Source organism: Phaseolus vulgaris, chromosome 7, assembly GCF_000499845.2.
Source record: "Phaseolus vulgaris cultivar G19833 chromosome 7, P. vulgaris v2.0, whole genome shotgun sequence".
NCBI classification, from domain to species: domain Eukaryota; kingdom Viridiplantae; phylum Streptophyta; class Magnoliopsida; order Fabales; family Fabaceae; genus Phaseolus; species Phaseolus vulgaris.
This window is the reverse complement of record NC_023753.2, coordinates 23,306,811-23,333,216: the sequence shown is the minus strand read 5'-3', so window position 1 is coordinate 23,333,216 and position 26,406 is coordinate 23,306,811. Positions and strand designations below refer to the sequence as shown.

The following is a 26,406-nucleotide window of genomic DNA, read 5'->3' as shown; positions in this document are numbered from 1 at the left end:
GTTGGTTTTAAAAAATAATTGTTTTTTAATAAATCTCAAATCTGCATACCAATTCCAGAAAATCAAAACATTTAAAATCACAATTTAAATATAAAAAAATACATACAACAAATTATAACATTATACAAAAAAATTTGTTAATATATGAAAAAGTATGTCATTCTAATGATTTATGGTTACAAAATACTTTGATCATGTTGTTCTCACATACTCCAATGCTTTCGAATCTAGCGGGTGTTGGTCATTGAACAACTGTGACATTTGAAATTTTTTGAATTAGTGCATGAATAATAAACCCCAAATTTTAAAGTGTTTATTGTATTGAGGTATTACCTGATCCCAACCTTTAGTAATTGCAGTTTGCAAAATAGTCAACATCCACTGTATAACATAATAACCGCACTCATAATTTTACGATTGCATGTTGGACTGCATGCGAAAATAAATGTATTAAATGAATGAGTGAAACACATTAAATTGAGTGAACAAATATACTTTAAATACCTTAAGGTACATCAGGATACGAAGCAAGTCCTTCTTCAAGGAACTCTTAAAGATGGCCTGTACACTTTTCCTGGCTTAAAGTCTTCCTCACACTACTCTGCTAATTCTCTTTCTTTCACTGGAAATAGTGCTACTATCAACCTTTGGCATCAACGCTTTGGTCATTGTCATTTTAAATCCTTAAAGCAAATTCTTTCGTCTTGTAATATCTCTGTAAAACCTGATCTTCATTTTTGTGCTGCCTGTGCGCGTGCTAAGTGTCATCAGTTTCCATATCCCACTACTTTAATTGTTTATGCTGCTCCCTTACAGCTTGTATATACTGGTATTTGGGGACCAGCTTTTGTGCCTGCTTCTAATGGAGACAGATATTATGTGTCTTTTCTTGATGCTTTTACCAAATTTACATGGATTTATGTTCTGCATACCAAGTCTCAAGTTTCGCATGCTTTCAAAAAGTTTAAAGTTCTGGTTGAAAATCAAACTGGCCATAAAATCTGTAATTTGCAAACTGATAATGCACGTGAATTTCTTTCCTTAACTCCTTTTCTTTAACAACATGGTATACATCATCGTCTAACGTGACCTTACACGCACCAACAAAATGGTTTTGTGGAAAGAAAGCAACATATACTGTGGATATGGGTTTAGCTTTGCTTGCCCACGCTAACCTTCCCTTAAAATTTTGGGTTGAGGCTTTTATTTCTTTTGTTCATATCATTAATGTTCTTCCCTCTCCTATTATACAAGGGGACACGCCTTATCATAAACTCTTTCACACCACACCTAATTACGCTCACTTTAAGGTTTTTGGTCGCGCTTGTTATCCTAACCTTCGCCCCTATAACACACGTAAATTTGCTTTTCGTTCTCAGTGTTGTTTGTTCCTTGGCTATAGTCTTCACCATGTTGGTTATATTTTCCTAACTGCAGATGACAAAACTATTATTTCTTGCAATGTTATCTTCAATGAAACCCAATTCCCCTATAATGCACAAACGCGTCCCTTTGTTGTTTCTTCAGGTGATACCTTGCCTACTGTTCCTTCTATTCCTTCTCTCACCGTTTTGTCGTTTCATGCTCCTCCTGCTACTCCTCCTGCTGCCACTGCACCGATCCCTGCCTCCACCACGACCAACGTCCTTCTGATGGTCACTCGTGCAAAAGTTGGTACTCACAAACCAAAGGTGTATCTCACTTCTCTCCCTGACGTTCCTCATATTCCTTCTTCTGTTAAAACTGCTCTTGTTTCCCCGCTTTGGTCCACTGCTATGCAAGATGAATACAATGCTTTGCTTTCTAATAACACTTGGACCTTAACTACTCTCCCTCCCTGATATGAGTTGGATTGACACTAACAAGATACACAACAATTAAGGAGGCTTAAGGTCATCTCAATGGAGGATAATGCCATCCAAGAGAGAGGCCAAACTCATTGAACAATGAGTGCCATGTCCTTATCACAAACACTTGGCGAAATTGAAAGGAAAGCAAGAACTAATCAAGAACACAAATAGAAACACAAATGCTACATGTAATATATCAAACTGGACAGAATTGAATCTAGAACAAGTTGCACCGATTGAAAATAACAAATGAATAAGATGAACCGAACATAATCTTAAGGCAACACATAGGACACAAAATAATCGGTGAAAAAGATGAAGAACACTTAAAGAACTCTAGATTACGAATGAAAACAGCAAGGAGATGAAAGAAATGGAACTTAGATGGTTGAAGAACCGGCTGGAATGGATTAAGAGAATGATCACGCCACTTGGTGATGGAGTCCCAAGATGAGTGAAGGAAGCCGCCACTTGAAGCTCTCCAAAAGCTCACAAGATGAGACTATGCTAAGGAGATCAAAATCTCACAAAAGGCTCTCTCAAAATGAGTAGAGTTTCTCTATATCAATTATCCAAATCTCAATTTACAAGAGCCCAACCTCTCTATTTATAATAGAAGAGGGCTGAAATGAAACACAAATGAAACTCAAAGTTCCCTCCAAATTCAAATGCAAATTGGTGCCACCTAGTCATGAAGTAAGTGTGATCCACTTCCTATTTTCAGCACCTCCTAAAATGCGTCTACACCCCCCCCCCCTAACTATTCACACTTCTTATTTAATATTGACACCTCCTTCAACTATACAAAATTAATTCAAATGATGCTCTTTTATTTAATGTTTGGCCTTGCCCCTCATGGTTTGGACTTGGGCTTCTTGGGCTTTGGCCTTCTTGGGCTTGGGCTTTGGGCTTGGACCTCATCTTTTGAAAAGACTAATAAGAAGAACTTTAAATGATTTTGCCCTTGTCCATTCTTCCTATTAACAACATCTTTTTTATTCTCATCACTCCCAATGCATCGCTGGTTGGGTGCAAATGGGTCTTTAAAACTAAGCTAAATGCATACGACTCATTTCTCTAACGGCCAAAGGTTTTCATCAAACGCACGAACTTGACTATGCTGAGACCTTTAGCCCTGTGGTTCGTCACACTACCGTACGCCTTGTGCTCGCCCATGTTGTTACTTCAAGATGGCTTGTCCGTCAAGTTGATGTTAACAATGCATTCCTTAACCGTGATCTAAGTGAATGTGTTTACATGCAACAACCACCTGGATTCATTTATGCAAATCCACATCTTGTATGTCAGCTTCACAAAGCTATCTACAGGTTGAAACAAGCCCCTCGCTCCTGGTTTCTCAAGCTAAGTCATACATTACATACCCTTGGCTTCTCACCTACTAAGAGTGATACCTCCTTATTTGTTCGTTTTACTCCTTCACACACTCTTCTTGTTCTTGTTTATGTAGATGACATTCTCATTACTGGGTCGTCTCTCTTTGCCATCACTACGCTCATTTCCAGCCTCAATTCTTGCTTTGCCTTGAAAGACCTTGGTGATCTACATCATTTTCTAGGGATCCAAGTTACACGTACTACAACGGGAGACATGCATCTGTCTCAGTCACAGTATATTCGTGAGCTTCTTCATAAAACCACCATGATCTCCTCCAACCTGCAACCTACACCAATGATCTCCATTGTTCGTCTCCAACAAAACTCGTCCATTGCCTTTCATGATCCCACTCTCTATCAGTCGGTCGTTGGTACTCTCCAGTATCTTCTTGTCACTCGTTCTGAACTCTCCTACTCGGTCAACAAAGTTGCTCAGTTCATGCATGCTCCCCAAAATCATCACTGGCAAGTTGTTAAGCGTATCCTACGCTATCTTGCAGGCACTGTTCATCCTCGCTTTTGCTGATGCAGACTGGGCTGCAGACCTTGATGATCGCAAGTCCACCACAGGGTTCTGTGTTTATCTTGGTTCCAACCTTATCGCTTGGTCCACCCACAAGCAGAAATGCGTTTCCCGCAGCAGCACTGAAGCTGAATATCGTGTCGTCGTTGTTGTCATGGTTGAACTTCTCTGGCTCCGGTCGCTTCTTCACGAACTTCACATACCCACATCCATTCCTAGAATTTATTCTGACAATCTGGGTGTTGTTCTTCTTAGTGTTAATCCTGTAATGCATTGTAAATCTAAACACTTTGGGTTAGGTCTCCACTTTGTTAGGGACAACGTTCAAACTCAGCAGGTTCAGCTTTTCCACATTCCAGCCCGCTGCCAAGTTGCGGATCTGCTCACCAAGCCTGTGTCAAGAGCCACCTTTCTTCGAGTTCGCAATAAACTCAAGGTTGCCCCTGCTTTAATCATGAGTTTACGGGAGGAGGGTGTTAAGCGTATAACATAATGAACTCTAATTGTGTAACTACATGGGTATTCTTATAGATACCCTTATGCAGTATGTAATATATACCTGAGTATTCTTATAAATACCCTTATGCAGTATGTAATATATACATTTTACTAATATAATATTTGATATGAATCTTTTCCTCTTTCATGTGCTTGACCTAATATCATTTGAAAAATAAACGTATTATTATCTTTAATATAAGGATAATTTAATTATTTTATAAACCTTAGCATTCACTTCAACTCATTCATAAAATTTTCACCTGTTTTTATTGATATTTTATTTTCTTTTTTAATCAAACAATATTTTACCTTTTATTCCATTTTCTATTTTATTTTTTATTTTTCACTTTTTTTCACTATCGAATAAAAAAAACAAGGACAAATCTTGCAGGATTCAAAAATGATGAATGGATAAGCGTTGTTTGGTTAGAGAGTAGAAAATGGGAAAAGAGAAAAAAAATTGAAAAGTATTTTTTTTTTTTTGATCATGAGACAGAGAATAAAATGTATAGAAAAATAAATGAATAATTTAATTTATACGATAGAACAATAAATTAATATATTCAAAAAAGGATTAAGATGTTATTGTATTAGAAATAAAATATAATTAAATGTTAAGACATATTTAAATATCTACCTCAGATTCATTAAATAGTTAATCTGTATTAGATCTAAATACTCATTTTTAAATTAGTTGTTCATTATTTGATACTCATCTGTATCTATAATTTTGTAAAATAACTAGATATAAAATCATTATTAAAAATATAAATTAAAACTAAAATAAATTTTCAAATTAAAAATATTATAAAATCTTAGTAAATGAAAATCTTATATTTTAAACCTCTCTTCTATAATACATTTCTGACTCTAGATTTTCAGAACACATTTATACATTTCTGAATTTTTTTTCAAATATATTTTCAAATTTTATGTTTCGATAATTTTTAAATGTATTTTTTACATTTTAAATTGTTTAGAATGAGATTTTAATTTTCAAATTATATTTTTTAAATCTGAAATAGAAGATAATTATTAAAATTTTAGAGAAGAATTTTCCACCATAATTTTTTATTCTTGGATCAATTAATTTTGTATCATTTTATATTAAATACCAAGTTTAAAGAAAAATAAACTTCTATCCAATTAATTCCACCAGTTTGAATTGGTTAAAAATTTTCAATTTCTTTTTCACAATTTGAAGCAATTCAACTTGATAAAAAAAATGAAATGATCGGGTTTACAATTGTATAAAAAATTATTTTGAGAATAAAGAAAAATACATATTTCGTTTTTCTTAAAAGGAAAATAAACGATAGAGGTGATATTAGGTCAGAAGAATATTTAACTTCTATACTAGCAAAAGACAGAGTAAAGAAAAATTCACGATCTCCTAAAGGGAAATGTATTGAATAATTAGTATAATTACAGAATTAAAAAGAAAGTTTGTAGCAGAAAGGTGCTGCCACCTTCCTACATTAAGGGCTTCTCCTTCTTCCAGACAGGTAGGCACTGGGGGAGGTTGCACCACCTCAAACTCTCCAACTTTATTATATAATATATATACATAATTTATTTATGAATGAAAATTAAAATTAAACATAATAGGAATCATAATTTTTTTTTATAATATATATATGTTAAAACTTTAGAAACCCTAGCCTTTTTTTATTTTTGGGCTTTAGGCCAGTTGGGCTTTCCCTTTTCTGTTTTTCTGTTTTATATAGTGCGCCCCTTTCCTTTTTACACCTCATGTATATAAACTCTGTTTCAGGGTTTTTAGGATTCTCAATTTTTCAGATTAATAAAATACTCTTTTCTCTCCTCTCACACCGTGCTTCATCTCTTCTCTGTTTCTTCATACCTCATTGTTTTCTTTCTCTTTGATCTCTGTAAATGTTGCAATTACATCAAAGCACTCTTTTGATTTGTCTCTGTTATGGTATCAGAGCTCTTCTTTGAGAAGAGCTCTGTTGCGCGCACTCTGTCTTCGTTCTCTCAAGATTCTCTTCTTTTCCTTTTTTCACGTTTTGTGCATTCACCCTACTTTGCATCTTCTTGATTCTTTCTAACGATTGTTTGATTGTCTTATTTTTACAATTCGTATTTTTTTGCACGCAAATGACTGACGAGAATAGTGACGGGAGCGAAAGCCCTATTTCTAATCAAAACAAGAATCCCTTACAAGGCGAGAATTCTATTCATGGCTTCTTATACCTGCATCCCAGTGAAAATCCTGCTACACCCCTTGTGTCACCCGTTCTTGATTCCACAAATTACCACTCTTGGAGTCGCTCGGTTCTCACGGCTTTGAGCGCAAAGAATAAAGTCGAGTTTGTCAATGGCACTGCTCCCCGACCTTCTGAAACCGATTCTTCTTTCTCATCCTGGACAAGATGCAACAACATGGTGGCGTCTTGGCTTGTACACTCAGTCTCTGTTCATATACGTCAAAGCATCATATGGATGGACAAGGCACTAGACGTATGGAATGACCTCAAGGCTCGCTTCTCACAAGGCGATTTATCCCGTATCTCTGATCTTCAAATGGAAGCTTCTTCACTCAATCCAGGTGACCTTTCTGTTACCGATTACTTCACTAAACTCAGGATTATTTGGGATGAATTAGATAATTTTAGGCCTGATCCTATATATTCTTGTAATGAGCCTTCTGTTATTATCCAAAGAAAAAGAGAGGATCAGGCAATGCAATTTTTACGTGGCCTTAATGACCAATACAATAATATAAAAGCACATATTCTACTCATGGAACCTGTCCCTGCTATTACCAAATTTTTTTCTCTTGTTATCCAACAAGAACGCCAGTTTAATAATAGTGTTCTTGTAGCTAATGTCAAAAATGTTACCCCTATTACCTCTGTTAACCACACCAGTACCAATACCATTACTTGTACTTTTTGTGGAAAGTTGGGTTACAGTGAGAGTGTTTGTTTTAAGAAAAATGGTTTTCCTAACCAAGATAACAGAGGCTCAAAGTTTGGTAGTAATAAAAAGGTCTATACTTACTGCAACAAAATTGGTCATACCGTTGATGTCTATTACAAGAAACATGGATACCCTCCCGGGTATAGGTCTCAGTATGGTAAGTCTTCTCAATCCAACAACGTCTCCACTACCATTCAAGAAGAAAATTTTGGAAATCAAGACCAAAACAAGCAAAATAATGGAGGAGATTTTCGCATCACTCAGCATCAATATCAGATTCTTTCGGAACTTCTGAAAAATGTTAACAGTTCCAACAATCAAGTTTAAGTCAACCAGGTTGGTTCCCTCTCTGCTGATCATCAAGGTCAGAATTCGGCTGTCACAGGTAATATCCAGAAGCTCAAAAATTCCAATTTTAATGAATATACTTGGATTATGGATTCTGGTGCGACTGATCACGTTTGTGTTCTTTATCAAATTTTACATCATATAAAAGTATCAAACCCATTACCATTAGGCTTCCCAATGGAAATTTTGTTATTGCTTCCTGTTCTGGCACAGTTTTCTTTAATAAAAATCTTATTCTTGAAAATGTTTTGTATGTACTAGATTTCTCTTTCAACTTAATATCCATTTGTCAATTGACTGCATCACTTAAATGTGAACTTATTTTTTCTTCCACTGAGTGTCTGATACAGAATTTCAGAACCAAAGACAAGATTGGTACAGTTGATCTTGTAGCTGGACTATACGTCTTCAATAAAATTGATGGCAGGATTATGAGTTGCACTACAGAACCAAGCAACATTTGGCACCTCAGAATGGGTCACCCCTCGGATGAAAGGTTAAAAATTCTACAAACATACTATCCTAATATGCATATTGATAAGAACTATGTTTGTGATACTTGTCACCAAGCCAAACAAAAGAAACTTTCTTTCTTTCCTAGCAATACTAAAACTATTCAACCTTTTGAATTACTGCATATTGATATCTGGGGACCCTGTTCTGTTGTTTCCATCCTTGGTTATAAGTTCTTTCTTACCATAGTTGATGATTTTACTAGATACACTTGGGTTTTTCCCATGCACAACAAATCTGAAGTCAGGGCTAGTGTTGTTAATTTTATTGCTTAAGCTGAAAATCATTTTTCTACTAAGGTCAAAATCATTCGAACTGATAATGGTGTTGAATTCTCTATGCATGATTTTTTTGCATTAAAAGGTATTATACATCAAACCACTTGTATTGAAACACCTGAGCAAAATGGTATTGTTGAAAGAAAACATCAACACCTCTTAAACGTCACACGTGCCTTGCTTTTTCAATCTAATCTTCCTGCTGTTTTTTGGTGTTTTGTTGTACAACATGCTACTTTTCTTATTAATTGTATGCCTACTCCGCTACTTAATAATGCTACGCCTTATGAGAGATTGCATAAAAAGCTTTGTGATATTTCTTCCCTTCGTGTTTTTGGATGTCTGTGTTATTCTTCAACTATTATTGCTCACAGAAAAAAAACTGGACAGTCGCGCTGCTCCGGGCGTTTTCCTTGGTTTCAAACCAAACACAAAAGGTTTTTTGTTTCTAAACCTTAAAAATAACAAGATAGATTTGTCAAGAAATGTTATTTTTTATGAGAACTCTTTCCCTTATCATTCAAATCATATTCAAAATAATGACTTAAATAGTCTTTCTTTACCAATTCCTCGACACTATGCCCAGACTCATGATGATATTCATATGCAAACTGAAAATGTTATTGATAATACTACTGATGATGTTTTTGAGACTGACACTAATTTTGAGCAAAGTGAGCAAATAGAGCAAAATGAGACAGCAACAGCACCTCCTAGAAGATCTACCCGCAGTAGAAGACCCCCCATTTATCTTCAAGACTTTGATGTACCAAACATCAACAACAGTGTTGTAAGTACCAAACACTCAATCCATTCCTTTTTAAATTATAATTCTCTATCAAAGTTCTCCAAAAATACAATACTGTCAATATCTTTTGCTAAGGAACCTCACAACTATGAGGAAGTTGTCCAACATCCACTTTGGATCCGTGCTATGAAGGAAGAACTAAAAGCACTTCAAGATAATGGGACATGGTCCCTGACTACTCTCCCAATTGGTAAATCAGCAATTGGGTGTATATGGGTTTACAAGATCAAGCATCACGCAGATGGTTCCATTTAGCGTTATAAAGCCCGATTGGTAGCAAAAGGTTACAACCAAATTGAAGGACTGGACTTCTTAGACACCTTTGCTCTTGTAGCAAAGTTGACTACACTACGTCTACTTCTAGCTCTAGCTGCAGCCTAGAATTGGGCACTCAAACAGCTTGATGTGAACAATGCTTTCCTACATGGGGACTTAGATGAAGAAGTTTACATGCAATTGCCTCAAGGCTTTCACACTTCTTCCCCCAACCTGGTTTGCCGCCTAAGGAAGTCACTCTATGGTCTAAAACAAGCAGGTAGACAATGGTATGCCAAACTCTCAAATTTCTTACTTTCACACAATTATAAAATTTCCACTGCTGACCACTCTTTATTTTTGAAACATGATGGCAAACACACCACGACACTCTTGGTCTATGTGGATGACATTGTTCTCGCTGGGAATGATCCTATGGAGATATCTGTTATCACTAGTCTGTTACACAATTTCTTTCACATTAAAAACCTTGGTGATTTGACTTATTTTTTGGGAATTGAAATTGCTCGCAATGCCACTGGTATCCACTTAAGTTAGCGCAAATATGTTTTAGATCTGCTCAAAGATACTGGTATGTTGGGATGTGCCCCTGCACCTACACCAATGCTACACACTATCAAGCTCTTAACCACAAAAGGCACCCCACTTGGTGATGCAGAATCCACTGCATATAGACGATTGATTGGACGCCTTATTTATCTGACCAACACACGACCTGATATTTCATTCTCTTTTAATCATCTCAGCCAGTTTGTCTCACACACAACTAGTGAAACATCACCAAGCAGCAATGCGCATCCTTCGTTATCTCAAAAGAACTCCTGGCACAGATATCTTCTTACACAGTCAGTCTCTTATTCAATTAAAAGCATATAGTGATTCTGATTGGGCTACATGCCCTAAAACCCGCAAATCCATAACTGGTTTTTCTGTGTATTTGGGGGAGTCACTCATCTCTTGGAAGTCCAAGAAACAGCAGACCATATCTAGGAGCCCATCTGAGGCAGAATATCGTGCTCTTGCTGCAACCACTTGTGAGATTCAATGGATAATATACTTGCTACAAGATTTACGCATTCAACACCTGCAACCAGCCCTTCTCTACTGTGACAATCAAGCTGTCATCCAGATTGCAAATAACCAAGTCTTCCATGAGCGCACCAAGCACATAGAGATCGATTGTCATGTTGTCAGGGAAAAACTCAATGCAGGCCTACTCAAACTGCTTTCAATCTCTTCATCCCTACAAGCAGCTGACTTCTTCACCAAGCCTCTACCTGCTGCCCAATTCAATATCCATTTTTCCAAGCTAGGAATGAAGAACATCTACTCCTAGCTTGAGGGGGGCTGTTAAAACTTTAGAAAGCCTAGCCTTTTTTGTTTTTGGGGCTTTAGGTCAGTTGGGCTTTCCCTTTTCTGTTTTTCTGTTTTATACAGTGCGTCCCTTTCCTTTTTACACCTCATGTATATAAACTCTTTTTTAGGGATTTTAGGATTCTCAATTTTTCAGATTAATAAAATACTCGTTTCTCTCCTTCTCTCACACCGTGCTTCATCTCTTCTCTGTTTCTTCATACCTCGTTATTTTCTTTCTCTTTGATCTCTGTAAATGTTGCAATTACATCAAAGCACTCTTTTGATTTTATAATATATATATTTGACAATTTCGTAATAAAAATATAAAAAATCAATCTAAATAAAACCATAAAATATTAAAAATTAAAATTAAATTAAAACTAACTATATTTAATTTAAGTAGTTATTTAATAAAAAAAATGAAAAGTTAAAATTATATATAGAACCATGTAAAAGTTGCTGCACACAGATTTCCTTTCTTGGTCTCTCACCACCCATCCCGTGACATCATCATATACAAACATTTCATTTTTTATTTATTTTATTTTCTTCATAATACACTCTCTATCTCTTGATATTAGTGATATTAGCCAGTAAGAAAAAATAATTAGTTATTAGTAAACAATGCTAATATTTTCCGCCACATAGAAAAAAATAAAAAGTATGTTAGGTATCCAAAACGATTTTAATCTGAATATCATGAAGGATTCAGATTCAATGAATGGATGTAGTATAATTATTATTTGAGTTTTGACAACAAGGAAGGGAGTGTTTAATGGCTACGATATATTCAAAATTTAAAATATAAAATCCATAAAATAATGAAGGCTAAATAAATAAATAAAAGTTTGTTAAGGCCACTTTTTCATCCTGTAGTATCCGCAAAGGGTGAGAAGTTGGGGCTGCGATGTTGTTTTCAGACAGGGGTTCCATGACAAAGCAACGAGTCAATAATTGACAAGCGGGTATATAAATAATGGAGTTTGTGAAAGGAAGTGAAAGGAAGCGAAAGGAAGTGAAAGAAAGAGAGTGGTGTTTGTTTGAGTTGTGGTGGTTTTTGAAATGGCAGCGTCGCAATCAGAGAAGAAAGTGGTGGTGATAGGAATAGACGACAGCGAAGCGAGCACGTACGCTATCTGGTGGACCCTTGATCACTTCTTTCCGAGCCCAATCTTCAGGCTGGTTCTCGTCCATTCCAGGCCTGCCGCCTCCTCTGTGAGCTTCCCTGGGCCTACTACTAGTACGTTGGTTCTCGGTTGCTTCTCCCACTTTCTTACTTAATTAAATTCAGAACCTGTTCTTACTGTATGTAATGTAGGTGCCGGTCAGATATTTTTTGTTCTAGATTTAGGTTTTCAAAAGACTGCCACAAAAGTCATCGATTCCCGCCAAACAACTTTGTATTGAAAAATCCGTAATTTCATTCTTAACCTTCTTCTATCACTCTGTTCAATTCGTTCTTGATCAGTTATCATCATTGGTATGATCGGATTATTTCTCAGGTACATGATGCCGCACTGGAAGTAGTGGAAGGTGATCCAAGAAATGTTCTTTGTATGGCTGTGGAAAAATACCATGCAGCAATATTGGTTGTCGGTAGTCATGGTCGTGGGGCTTTAAAAAGGTACAACCTTGGGTGATTGTAGTATAATGAACACTCTTTCTGAAAAAATAGGGTTGCAATGAATAAAACGACTCAAGTTTTGGCGTTTTCAACAAAAGTTTATTTGCCAAGAACATGAACAGAATCAAATGTACCTCTAACTTATTATAGTTCCTGTCAACTTTTTTCTTGTAAATTGAAAATCTTGATCATAATTGGTTCAAATCATGGACGTGTAATGGTTTGAAAATATCTATTAATTTTTTTTTGTTATCTATATGCTATTGAATATACTAAATTTGGTACTGGTAGCAGATTCTTTGTATGATCATTCAATGTTTTTGCATTAATTGTTGCCAGAAGTGAACTTGAGTTCAAAACTTTTTCTTTTGCAGGGTGGTTTTAGGTAGTGTAAGTGACTTTTGTGCTCATCATGCTAACTGCACTGTGATGATCGTGAAGAAGCCAAAAATCAAACACTAATCTTCATTGCCTGCGTCTATGTAGTACAGCAATAAACATAATCCTTTCAGGCAAAGGAAAAATAATAATACTCACTGAAATTCGTAGCTATGCTTGTTCTATGGATATGGCATACTTCTCACTATGGTTTAATACTTAAAGATACCTTTTACTTTTAAAGATGGAACTCATGTCGATCGACTTTATTTTGTCCACCAAAATTTGTTGAAGTAAATAGGTTTCCATTAGTTGTTTGTTGATCCCACTTCCCTTAAAAACAACATTTTACTGCGGTACTAGCTTGAACAATTTCTACGATCAATTTTTAAGTTTTGATCGCCCTCTCAATTTAAAAAATAAATAACATAAATTAGTTATACTCGTAATTTTTTATACACAGTCTCATGTAAAATATAATATGGAAAATAAATTAGTGTAAAACAAAACTTTATCCTAACATTATATTGGTTTGAGATTTTCAATCCATTTTAAAAACACTTATAATCTAACTTAATTTGCTTTTTAACATTTAAAAATAAGTTTAGATTGCAGTTTTCTCTTCTTATTTTAAAAATAAACTCTTAGATGTACGTTTTAGCATATTTTAAACTGAATGACTCTTGTTAACAGTTACAAGCAATTACAAATTACGTTCGAATATTTTTCATCGTAGTATTATTAGTTTTTAGATTTTAACAAATAAATTTGCAAATTGGTACTACTCGTATTATTAGTTTTAGAATTTTAATCAAAATCTTTTTACTTTTGACATCCCAAAGTTGATAGCAAGAATGAACATTTTTAGTAAAATAAAATTGAAAATGGCTACTAGTTTTAAGTGTTAATATTTTTTTCTTAAAGTATTTAGAAGGGAAATTATCTCACCATTAGAGAGAAATATTGCCTACTAATTTGTTACTATTAATTTTCTTAGATAAGTTTGTTTTCGTTTCTGTGAGCTTTTCCATTATCACTGAATTCATCTGTGATGATGGAAATATTTTTATCTGTGGGAATTTTAAGACGTATAAGTATGAATAATTTCTTCTTGTAGATGGTGTTTCTGGATATGATGATATGTCGTCTCTTGGAAGTTGGAATTGGACAAAAAACAGGTGGCTTTATATTCTTTCTGGTTTCCAAAAGAAACAAAAATAATCTATTCATGAATATTATTTTAAACTTTTACAGTTTCTTTTTACTGGATAGACTTTTACATTCTACCTTTCATTGGCAATTTAAAAAATATATAAAATAAGAAAATATTTTAAAACAATTATAAAAGTAGTGAATATTAATTTATAAAGATATTTTTTTATTTATTTAATATGTCGATTTTATCTTTTTATTCTTTATAAAAAAATCCAACCTTTTTAACTTTGTAATATCAAATTTCACTATTTTCATTTTTATCATGGGAAGTGACAAATGAAATGTCATCACTGTTATATAATATTTTGATTTGATTTTTGTCTTCCACATTATTATTTAACAGTGTAACACTCAATATAATAATTAAAATAATATAATTTTATTTTATAGGAATAAAAAAACAAAAAAAAATGAGGGACTTAAATAAAGGATAAAATAGTATATTAGAAGGACCCCGTCCTATTTAATGAGTTCTTTTAAAAAGTTGAGGTAACTGTTATTAAGTTCTAATTTTTCTTAGAGAAATTTATATTTTTTTAGGTCAATTTAATTATTTATACGAGGGGAGACTATTGAAGATAATATTTGATTTAGGAATGACAAAGCGGGGCGGGCCGTGCAGGTCGGTCCGCGGCCCGCAGGTAAAAAACGCGGGGTGGATTGACCTTTTTAACCCGCTAACCCGCATTAGCCCGCAACTCGCGCGGGCCAGTAGCGGGGCGGGGCGGGTTGGCCCGGAAACGTGGAAGCAATCATTTGTACTTCTAGTTGGAAACATGGACTGAAGGTAATTCGATATTTTATCTTATTTTTATTGTTTTTTTATCAGCAATAAATAAGGATTGAATAACAGGAACCACTTAAGGTGGTTCAACCTTATACATACCTATATAATATGAATCAAATCTTAGGTCTTCCAAACCAACAAAATGAGAGAGACAAAAAAATCTACCACTAAAAACTCGTACAAACTCAAAACAAACCTAATACCAACTCACTGCAACCATAACAAGGGGCAAAAGGAACCACAACTCTTATCCAACAGCCCACAAAAACCAACAACTAGCGAAATAGAGATACCTATCACCCTAAACTGGGTCATGCCAATTAAATCGATTTCAAACACGATAAAGGAGCAAGACACCAGTCAGAAAAGGAGAAGCAAGAAGAGGGTATTTTAGAAGTTACCCATGACCAAGACTTCAATTGAGCCAAAAGTTATCTTATTTTTATTGTATTATTTTTATGAAAAATTAATTAATTAATTGTCATTGTTTTAATATATGCAGATGACGGGAAGATTATAATTATGAAAAAATGGATGAAAGTTCTTTTAGGGTGACATCCAATGTTATTGAAATGGAAGCATGTCAATAATGTTTATGTTTAATGTTTTTGAATTAATGTTTATGTTTAATGTTTTGGAATTAGGTATTTTTAATGTTTTGGAAGTGGAAAAATAGTGATATTTGATATTTATCTTAATGTTTAATGTTTTGATGTTTGAGTTTGACTATATTTGAAAAGAAAAAAAAAATAGGTTTGATAAAAACAAATATATAGGTTTAATTTGACAATTTTTTAAGAACAAAATGTAAAAAAAAATATTTAATTTAAAAAAAAAAAAGAACGCGGGCTGGCCCGCGAACCAGCTCTTATGCGGGGCGGGTTGGGAATTCTAGCCTGCAATAACTTTGCGGGGCGGGCCAACCCGTCCCGCATTTTTGCGGGCCAAACGCGGGGCGGGCTGACCCGCTTTGCCATCCCTAATTTGATTTGATTTTTGTCTTCCACATTATCACATGGTAATAAAAGTCGGGTAAATTCCCTATCTAGCACCATTTACACTTTTATTCCCTAACTAGCACCCTTTTGTTTTTATTTTCCTATCTAGCACTCTTTTGTTTTTATTTTCCTATCTAGCACCCTTTTATCTTTTATTTTCCTATCTAGCACCCTTTTATCTTTTATTTCCCTATCTAGCACCATTTCAAAAATAAATTAAAAAATAATAAATTAATTTTTTTTTTATAATTTTAACTTTGAATGCATTAAAAAATAAATATTTTTAATGTTTAAAATAGTTAGAAATATAATTAATGAATAAAGAAATGTGTTTTTACAAAATAAAAATAAAAAAGTAATAAATTTAAAATGTTTAGTTTAAAAATTATTTTTTTAAGAATGAATAAAATAAAAAATTAAACTCTACAACAACATAAAAATTGATTATATAAACATAAATTAGTATTTATTTTTATTATTCTTGATGATGTAATTATGTTAATTTCAAGTAAAAAATACAGGACATAATTATAAAAAAAACAAAGTTAAATAAGGACTAATATGAACATAAAAGAATAACATGATCGAAAAAAAATGTTCATATTATCAAACATCAAGACACATAAAGAATATGTCCCAACATTACTGGATTGTGCACTTCTCGTCATTAATAATGTTTCATTTCGCACAAACTATTTAATGTACCATTGAAGAAAATATTAAATGAATTATCATCTTTCATTTATTTTCATTTTTATGATCAACATATACTTATTTAGTATCGCCTTATATCTCTTATATTTATCTTATTTGGATTTATTTTTATATCTTTTATCTTTATCTTAATTTGTTTTGCCTTTATTTTATATCTTTTATGTTTTTAGTTATTATTTTTTTTCTACCATTTTCTTTATTGTTGCTGTTTTTATTTTTAGACTCTTTTTTTTCATTTTTTGCTTCTCATTTTTAAGCATTAAGTGTAACATTTGCATTAGTTTTTCTTTTAGGATTTTGCATTTATGATAGACACTTCAATATTACTTGTGTATCCACTATTAATTAATACTAATTGACTTTGGTTTTTTTGTAATTATGTCATGTATTTTTTACTTGAAATTAACATGATTACATCATCAATAATAATAAAAATAAATAGTAATTTATGTTTATAGATTTAACTTTTATGTTATTGTAGGGTTTAATTTTTTATTTTCTTCATTCTTAAAAAAAATAATTTTAAACTAAACATTTTAATTTTTTTTATTTTATAAAAACTCATTTCTTTATTCATTAATTATATTTCTAACTATTTTAAACATTAAAAATATTTATTTTTTAATGCATTCAAAATTAAAATTAACAAAAAATAAATAAATTATTATTTATTTATTTATTTTTGAAATGGTGCTAGATAGGGAAATAAAAAATAAAAGGGTGCTAAGTAGGGAAATAAAAACAAAAGGGTGCTAAATAGGGAAATAAAAACAAAAGGGTGCTAGTTAGGGAAATAAAAGTCTAAATGGTGCTAGATAGGGAATTTACCCAATAAAAGTCACGTGTCATTCACACGATTTTTCACTAAAAAAAAGTCAAAAAGAAAATTTATCAAATGTGGAAAATCTGAAGGAGAGAACCAATTAAACAATGACAAATGTCGCAACCAAATGAAGTCACGTTCTGCTCATATAAGCACTCATGCCTCTCACTCTCTTCATTCCCACGGTATTCTACTTAGGTTAAACCTCTCTCATGTTCTCTCCTCTATTGTACTTAGGTTTCACAAATTTGGCAACTGCATCATTTGCTCTCATCTCTAACCAACTGTGCAGATCTCCTCTTTTCGGTATTTTTGACTTGGCGCGATGTTCGAACTTTGAAATTGGTTTCTGAGCACGATTTTTGAACTTTCAAATGGATTTATGATACTTTATCATTTTTTGCACTTCATGGACAGTTATAATTTTTGTACTTTAATAAAAAATAAGACAAATTTAAAAATATTAAATAGCATCAAATAAATGTCTAACAACTTTGAAAAAAACAGGGTTCCATTTTTTAAAATAATGAAAAATTAAGTATAAAAATGTAATAATATTATATCAATATGAGCATAAGAATTTTAATCTTAAAAATGAATTTTTCTAGAAAAGATCGTAATTTTATTTAACATAATTTATTAATAAGAAGATGATGATGAAATTAATTTGGTTTGAGTGAGGAACTTTCTCGAAAGATCAAATGGACCATAAGGTTTGTACACATAGTGTCAATTCATTGTCCTTTTTTCAAGTTCTTCAATAGTCCATTAAAAGCAACTCATACTTTTTCTAGCAGATAAAAAACCTTGGTTAAAAAATGCCTTTACTTCCATGCCTTTTTACATATTTTTTTATTGTGTTGTCTCCATTGTTGCAAAGTTCTTACTCTGTTAGGGATTTTTTATACAGTGTTTTATCATTACAAACAGATTTTGTGCTTTTATTTCTATTTTTAGCGTTTTTTGTTGATGTTTATGGTTGACACCATAAGACCTTTATTTTTCTTTCCCTTTGTCTTGCCAATATTTTCCAACTTTGATCTTTTCTGACCAAAAGGTAATTATTTTAGCATTTCTTTTAATTTGTTGGTGCATCCATATCATACCTCTTCAGATTCTTTGCCAAAATGTTTTTTCATGCGTTTTCTGTAGTTTTTCTTATCTTCTTGGTTCTTTGTTTCTTACGTTTTTATCTGTTGTTTGGGTTTCTAGTCAAAGTTCCCAACTTTTATCTTTTCCAACCAAAAGGTAATTATTTTAGCATTTTTTTTTAATTTGTTGGTGTATCCATATCATACCTCTTCATATTCTTTACCAAAATGTCTTTTATGTGTTTTCTGCAGTTTTTCTGATCTTTTTGGTTCTTTGTTTCTTACGTCTCTATTGTTTGGGTTTTTGGTCAAAGTTCCCAACTTTTATCTTTTCCGATCAAAAGGTAATTATTTTATCATTTTTTTTAATTTTTTGGTGCATCCATATCATACCTCTTCAGATTCTTTGCCAAAATGTTTTTTTATGCATTTTCTATAGTTTTTCTTATGTTCTTGGTTCTTGGTTTCTTACGTTTTTCTCTGTTGTTAGAATTTCTGATAAAAGTTTTGAACTTTTATCTTTTCCGACCAAAAGGTAATTATTTTACCATTTCTTGTAATTTGTTGGTGCATCCATATCATACATACCTCTTCAGATTCTTTGCCAAAATGTCTCTTTTACGACATTTTTTCAAAATTGTTTTCAGTATTTTTTATGCAGTTTTTTTTTTAATTTTTTCTGTTCAAGATTCTTGCTCATTCTATACATCTCTTCTACAGTTTATTTTTCGCTTTCTTCTGTGCCTTGCATTTCTCTTTTTTGTCCATTTTTAATTTATTCATTCACAATTTGTTTTTGGATTTCTCATTATTCTTTTTCTTCATCTATTTTGACCATTTGATTGTTTATTGGGTTTTGCTGGGGTTTTTTATTCGTTTTCTCCATTTTTTTATATTTTCAGTTCTGTGTTTGTTACTTTCTTTTGCAACTAATGCAGTTTTTTAGGTTTTTTTTTCACTATTTCTTGCTTCTATCTTTTGTCCCGATTTGTTCATCTCTTTTACGATTTTTGTACGCTTTCTGGTGTGCCTTGCATTTATCTATTTTTTCTATTCTTTATTTACTCATTCACCTCAAGAACTAAATCATTCATCTTCCATTGCCTTTGTTCTATATTTCTTATTCTTTTTCAGTTTTGTTGACAGGAAGGATATAATTAACGTTCACTATAACATGTTACCATCATTATGTTTATCGATACATGCGTTCATCAAATACCTATCAGAGCAATTAATTCACTACTTTTTTCTTTTTCGCATACACTGTGGTCGTTCTCTATTCCTTATATATTGTTTTCAACATATTCATTTATTCTTCCTATGCATATTTCTTAGATATTTAGAGCAGGAAGTAATCATTTCATCCCAACATTAAACAATTGGGATTCCGAAAAATAATTTCATACAGAATTTAAATTTAAATAAATTTTAATTAAATTTAATTTTTATTACATTCTTTTCAAAAATATTATTTAATTATTTAATTTATTTATTATTTAGTATTATTGTTAATGATAATTAATTGTTAATTATCAATTCTCTATTTTTTTCATTATTATTTAATACTCTATTTCAACTGAAAGGACATATTGTTTGAGGCACACAGAAATATCAGGAGTCTTGAGTCATATTTGGCTATAAATAGGTCCGGTTTTTATTATTCAGAATCCTACTTTCTTTCCTATTTGCTTCTTTTTGCTTTCTCTATTATTTACTTTCATGGTGCCCACTGCTGAAGAAATTCTTAGACTTGACACACGAGGTCTATTTTGGTCAATGAACATTCGCGGTGAAGTATGTATTTTTTTCTTTATTTTCTTAAATTTCTACTTTTACACAGTTTTTTTAGTTCCTGACTTTTTATTGTTTATTTAAAAATTTATAGATGGGATATGTTGATCGTGCATTCACGACTGAGTTTTAAAAAGAACTTGGTGAGGAGTGGACCCTTGCAGATAGTGCAGGGAATGTCCATATAGTACATTATAACGAGGATTTATCGTCTCCTGAAATGTTGCATGGGTGGTGGACTTTGACTGATTTTTATGGATTTGAAAGCGACCACTATATCTTATTTCGTTACGTCGGTCAAAACGTTTTTCATATAACTGTTTATATGGAAGATGTCTCTGAAAGTGGTATAAATCATTATTTGAAGGAAGTTAAAGGGAGGAAACCGCTGACCATTTTTCCATAAAGTTGTTTTTGTTATGTTAGAATATATGGCCTTAACGAGAGGGGGGTGAATTGTTTAAGAGAGGTTTTTGAAATCTTTTTAATGTTTAACAAAATTCTTTGTATGAATCCAGAACAGAAATCAAGTTAGCCAAGAACAAAAGCAATAAAACAGCAAAGCAACAGAAAAACAATCGGTTGTTTCTGCGAAACAATCGGTTGTTTATACCAGTAAAACTTAAAACAAATTTAAATGAGTTTGAGGGTAAGAGAGAGATTGATAAGTGTCTTATTTTAGTAATATTTCATATTAAAATATAGACACTTATGAGGATTTATTGCTAATTTACATATAAAATAATCCCTAATTTATGAATTTATACTTTTTTTATATTTTTTTATGATCTTTATTTGAATAAGAGTATTTTATTCCCAAATTTGGTATTAATTGCAGATTTCTAAGGAAGATTGGAGATTTGGATTAAAGATGAATGATTTGAGCTAAAAAGATAAAGATGGGGGTCCCAGAATGGAAAAAGATGCAAAGAAAGATTGGGCCTTTTTTATGTTTTATCATTTAGCTCATTAGCGTGACACAAGAAGCCACCTAACCTTAGAAAATTAGGATAAATAGGGTGCTAGAGGTTCAACCCTAGAGTGCCAGATTGAGAGGAAAACACCATAGAGTGAATTGTAACCCAATTGGGAGAATGGAAGGTGCTAGAAGTATGCGTGGCTAATTCTACCCTTTGGGATTGGGAGTAATCTGCTCAAACTCTTATGTATTGAGGTGATATCTTATATATTAATATTCAGTTCTTGATTGATTATTGGTATTGTTGTTTTACTTTTAATTTTCCGTGACAAATTGAGAATCCTAAATCTGACGGGGAGGTATTTTTAGGGTTTGGACCTAAACAACAATACTTAACATGTTTGAGTGCTAGGAATAAACTTGAAATGTTGATTGCTATTAACGTCTGAGTTTCGTTCTAAGTTGTTCTTATAATTATGCGATGGATCGATAGTTAGGGAACATTCTTAAGGATTTTATATGCGAGGAATCGATATAAATGATTTTTATACGGGCATCAATTTCAATCAAAGAACTTAATATTGACATGCTAATCAAAATACATGAGAGTGATAGAGATGAAACCTAATCCCTATTTTTCCAACTTGAAGCAACCACTTTGTCTGTTTTCTTATTGATCATCGCCAACCCAACCACTTTCAATACACTTTTAATTGTTTTTTTTTTATATTTAGCGATTATTATACTTGATAATTCACTGTTCCTCGTGGGATCGACTTAGGGACAATTATTACTTTTGACAAAGCGGTTCACTTGTCGTAAAAAGTCATCAAGTTTTTGGCGCCGTTGCCGAGAACAAATTTAATTTGTTGAGTATAATTTCCTAAATATTGTAAATATTGTAAATATTTTAATTTTTTTGATTTGTTTTGATTTTGTTTATTTTATTAAAATTAGATTTGATTTTATTATAGATTTGTTGTTTTAAAAAAAGAAAGTTGTTGTTTTTATATTATTTTCTTTTTTTTTCTTTACATTATTTATTTTAGTTTATTTTTATTTTATTTTGTTTTTTTTTATTATATTTTATTTTAGTTTTTTTTAGGATTAGTTTACGTAGTTTTATTTAGGTATCCGTAACTGTTATTTATTTCTTTTAATTATATTTTATTACTAGTTTTAGTTTTTATTTCTACGTAAGCTAGTTAGTTAGAATATTAGTTAGTTGTTTATAATTGTAGTTTTCGGTTTTAATTTTTTTAGCTTTATTTTATTTTATTTTTATTTTATTTCTAGTATTTATTTTTTATTTTCAAGTACGTTATTTCTTGTTTTTAGTGTTTTCTTTTATTCTGTTTTTAGTTTTTATTTTATCTATATTCTTTTTTCTTTATTTTTGAATATTTTTGTTATTTTTCTCTTAATGTCATTTTAGTGTTTTATTTTTGTTTTTTGTTTTTTATTTTATTTTACATATTTTGTTTTTATTTTTATCTTCAAATTTATTTTGAATTTATTTTATTTTTTTTAAAGAAAAAAAAAAGTACTCTGTTTTTTTTTTCTCCACTAATATGTTTTAGGAAGAAACCAACATGACAAAACAACAAGCAACACCTCCTAGGAGGCTCAGCAGCACGAGATGCCTACGCACGGAGAAATCCACACCATTGCAGGGGGTTTCTCAGGAGGTGGATGCACCGCATCACAGAGGAAGAGGTACGCAAGGTCTGTGATGACGGTGGATATGTTTGAAGACCACTCGCCAGAAGTGGATATTACATTCACCAAGCAAGATCTCCGGGATGTTGTGCCTCATGACAACGATCCCATAGTAATTTCGTTGATAACAGCAGGAAGAAAGGTCCACAGGGTACTGGTGGACCAAGGAAGCTCGGCAGACGTGATGTTCTGGCCGACTTTCACGCAGTTGGAGCTGCCCCTTGACCAGCTGAGGCCCTATGGAGGGTGTTTGTATGGGTTTGTTGGTGACCAAGTGGAGGTCAGGGGGTACATAGAATTGAGGACAACGTTTACAGACGTGGCGGGTTCAAGAACAGAGAAAATCAAATACCTCGTTGTAAACGCTCCTTCAGCATACAACATCCTGTTGGGAAGACCCACGCTCAACAGGATAGGTGCCATACCGTCGACCCGGCACATGAAGGTGAAGTTGCCGTCCATGGAGGGGGTGGTTATCACTATCAAATCCGATCAGAAGGAAGCGAAGAAGTGCTATGAGAATAGCCTGAAAAACAAGAGATCGGTGAGTTACGTAACAACCACCCCGCCTCCTGGTGTGAAGCCCAGATCGACGGTAACAGAAGAGATCGCCGGAAGGGACGTGGAGATGGTGGACGCTGAGCTGGGGGAGGGGAACGCTGGTCTGGAGGAGGAAGAGGCAAGGAATCGCCCTGAGGAAGCGAGAGAGCTGGGAATCGCCAGGGCGGTGATCGCCAGAGAAGCCAGACCAAAACCCGTCGAGCAGTGGCTCGAGAGAGAAATCGGGGGAAAGATCTTCAAGCTGGGAAGATCCCTGGAGGTTGAGCTCCAGGACCAGATCGCCAAGGTGATTGAGCGGCATCTGGACGCGTTTGCATGGTCCGCTTCGGACATGCCCGGGATCGATCCCGACTTCTTGTGCCATCATCTGGCGATGGACAACTTGGTGAGACCAGTGCGACAAAGAAGAAGAAAGTTCAACGAGGAGAGGAGGCAGACGATCAGGGACGAAACACAGAAACTCCTTGCTGCAGGCCACATCAGGGAAGTCCAGTACCCTGAATGGCTGGCAAATGTCGTGCTGGTGAAAAAGAGTAACGGAAATGGCGCATGTGCGTCGATTTCACTGACCTGAACAAGGCTTGCCCGAAGGATTCATATCCTTTACCAAGCATAGACGCCCTGGTAGATAGTGCCGCAGGGTGTAAGTTGTTGAGCTTCCTGGATGCCTTTTCGGGGTACAATCAGATCAAGATGCATCCCATGGATGAAGAGAAGACAGCCTTCATGACAGAGAGATCGTGCTATTGCTATAAGGTGATGCCGTTTGGGCTGAAGAACGCGGGGGCCACGTACCAGAGGTTGATGGATCGAGTACTTGCACCAAGGAGGACACTTGGAGATTATGTCATGTACCAAGGACCTAGGCATTATTCTAGTATCGCAATACCTGCTACCGCTAAGGCATTGAAAATAAATCCCAGTTTTCTCAATCTCATCATTACCCATCAATTCAAAGCAATGGATCATGAGGATCCATGTTCACATTTGTCTACATTCTATGAATTGGTGGGAACAATGGACTTTCAATCAGGTGATGTTGAAAATGTTTATATGCGATTGTTTCCTTTTTCATTGGCAGGAAAAGCTAAAGATTGGCTCATATCACTTCCAAATTAGAGTCTCACTAGCTGGAAGGATGTAGAGGAAAAATTTCTGCCAAGATTTTTTACAATCTTTTGCTATATCAAAGCAAAGTCTGAAATTTTTGTGTTCAGACAAGGAGCAGATGAATCATTCTGTGAGACATGGGAAAGATTTAAAATGATGCTTAGAAAATGCCCAAATCATGGGTTTGAAGATATTGCTCAACTGAGCATATTTCTCACCGGTCTCAGATCTGACACAAAGATGCTCCTAGATGTTGCAGCTGGCGGCACAATGATGGCTCTTGATGTAGAACAAGCGACAAGGATTATTGTTGCATTGGTGTCAAATGATTATCAAGCCCAACATGATAGACAAAATACTCAGAAGGAAGGGTCGTTAGAAGATGCACTCTTGGCTCAAAATAAAATTCTGACACAGATTGAGCAACTAACTGCACAAATGGCTAAGTTTCCCCAACAGTTATATGTTGTGCATTCATCTCAAAGCCAGAGTCAGTCAATCATGTGTGATTTTTGTGGAGATGATCATCCTAATGGTCACTGTTCTTATCTGAAAAATTCACCTAAAGTTGAGGATCCATCCATGCTTGAAAGAATGAGTAAAGTTGAAAAAACCCTAACAAAGCTTGTGATAATGGAAGAAAATTAGGGATGGCAAAGCGGGCCAGCCCGCCCCGCATTGGCCCGCCCCGCGTTTGGCCCGCAAAAATGCGAGACGGGTTGGCCCGCCCCGCAAAGTTATTGTGGGCTAGAATTCCCAACCCGCCCCGCATAAGAGCTGGTTCGCGGGCCAGCCCGCGTTCTTTTTTTTTTTTAAATTAAATATTATTTTTTTTTACATTTTGTTCTTAAAAAATTGTCAAATTAAACCTATATATTTGTTTTTATCAAACCTAATTTTTTTTTCTTTCTTTTCAAATATAGTCAAACTCAAACATCAAAACATTAAACATTAAGATAAATATCAAATATCACTATTCTTCCACTTCCAAAACATTAAAAATACCTAATTCCAAAACATTAAACATAAACATTAATTCAAAAACATTAAACATAAACATTATTGACATTCTTCCATTTCAATAACATTGGATGTCACCCTAGAAGAACTTTCATCCATTTTTTCATAATTATAATCTTCCCGTCATCTGCATATATTAAAACAATGACAATTAATTAATTAATTTTTCATAAAAATAATACAATAAAAATAAGATAACTTTTGGCTCAATTGAAGGCTTGGTCATGGGTAACTTCTAAAATACCCTCTTCTTGCTTCTCCTTTTCTGACTGGTGTCTTGCTCCTTTATCGTGTTTGAAATCGATTTAATTGGCATGACCCAGTTTAGGGTGATAGGTATCTCTATTTCGCTGATTGTTGGTTTTTGTGGGTTGTTGGGTTGGTGGATAAGAGTTGTGGTTCCTTTTGCCCCTTGTTATGGTTGCAGTGAGTTTGTATTGGGTTTGTTTTGAGTTTGTACGGGTTTTTAGTGGTAGAATTTTTTTGTCTCTCTCATTTTGTTGGTTTGGGAGACCTGAGATTTGATTCATATTATATAGGTATGTATAAGGTTGAACCACCCTTAAGTGGTTCCTGTTATTCAATCCTTATTTATTGCTGATAAAAAAAACAATAAAAATAAGATAAAATAAAATAATCGAATTACCTTCAGAAAATCCATGTTTCCAACTAGAAGTACAAATGATTGCTTCCACGTTTGCGGGCCAGCCTGCCCCGCCCCGCTACTGGCCCGCGCGAGTTGCCGGCTAATGCGGGGCGGGCTAATGCGGGTTAGGGGGTTGAAAAGGTCAGTCCGCCCCGCGTTTTTTACCTGCGGGCCGCGGGCCGGCCCGCCCCGCTTTGCCATCCCTAAAGAAAATAGC

The 26,406-nt window shown here is 33.8% G+C and overlaps 2 protein-coding genes and 1 pseudogene across 2 annotated transcripts; 2 read left to right on the top strand and 1 right to left on the bottom strand.

Moving 5' to 3' along the window:
* The first annotated feature begins 6,095 nt into the window (after positions 1-6,095).
* On the top strand, positions 6,096-7,541 carry LOC137829278 (uncharacterized). The gene has a single exon (XM_068636081.1). It carries the CDS (start codon positions 6,390-6,392, stop codon positions 7,539-7,541), a length of 1,152 nt encoding a protein of 383 aa, XP_068492182.1. The 5' UTR covers positions 6,096-6,389.
* Positions 7,542-11,679: 4,138 nt separating this feature from the next.
* Positions 11,680-13,077, top strand: LOC137828892 (uncharacterized). Its single transcript, XM_068635636.1, is given in 5 exon segments — positions 11,680-12,048; positions 12,112-12,179; positions 12,181-12,207; positions 12,296-12,417; positions 12,792-13,077. Coding segments are annotated over 5 exon segments (498 nt in total). The 5' UTR covers positions 11,680-11,855; the 3' UTR covers positions 12,880-13,077.
* Positions 13,078-24,602: 11,525 nt separating this feature from the next.
* LOC137830792 (small nucleolar RNA R71) lies at positions 24,603-24,708 on the bottom strand (annotated as a pseudogene).
* Between the last annotated feature and the right edge of the window lie 1,698 nt (positions 24,709-26,406).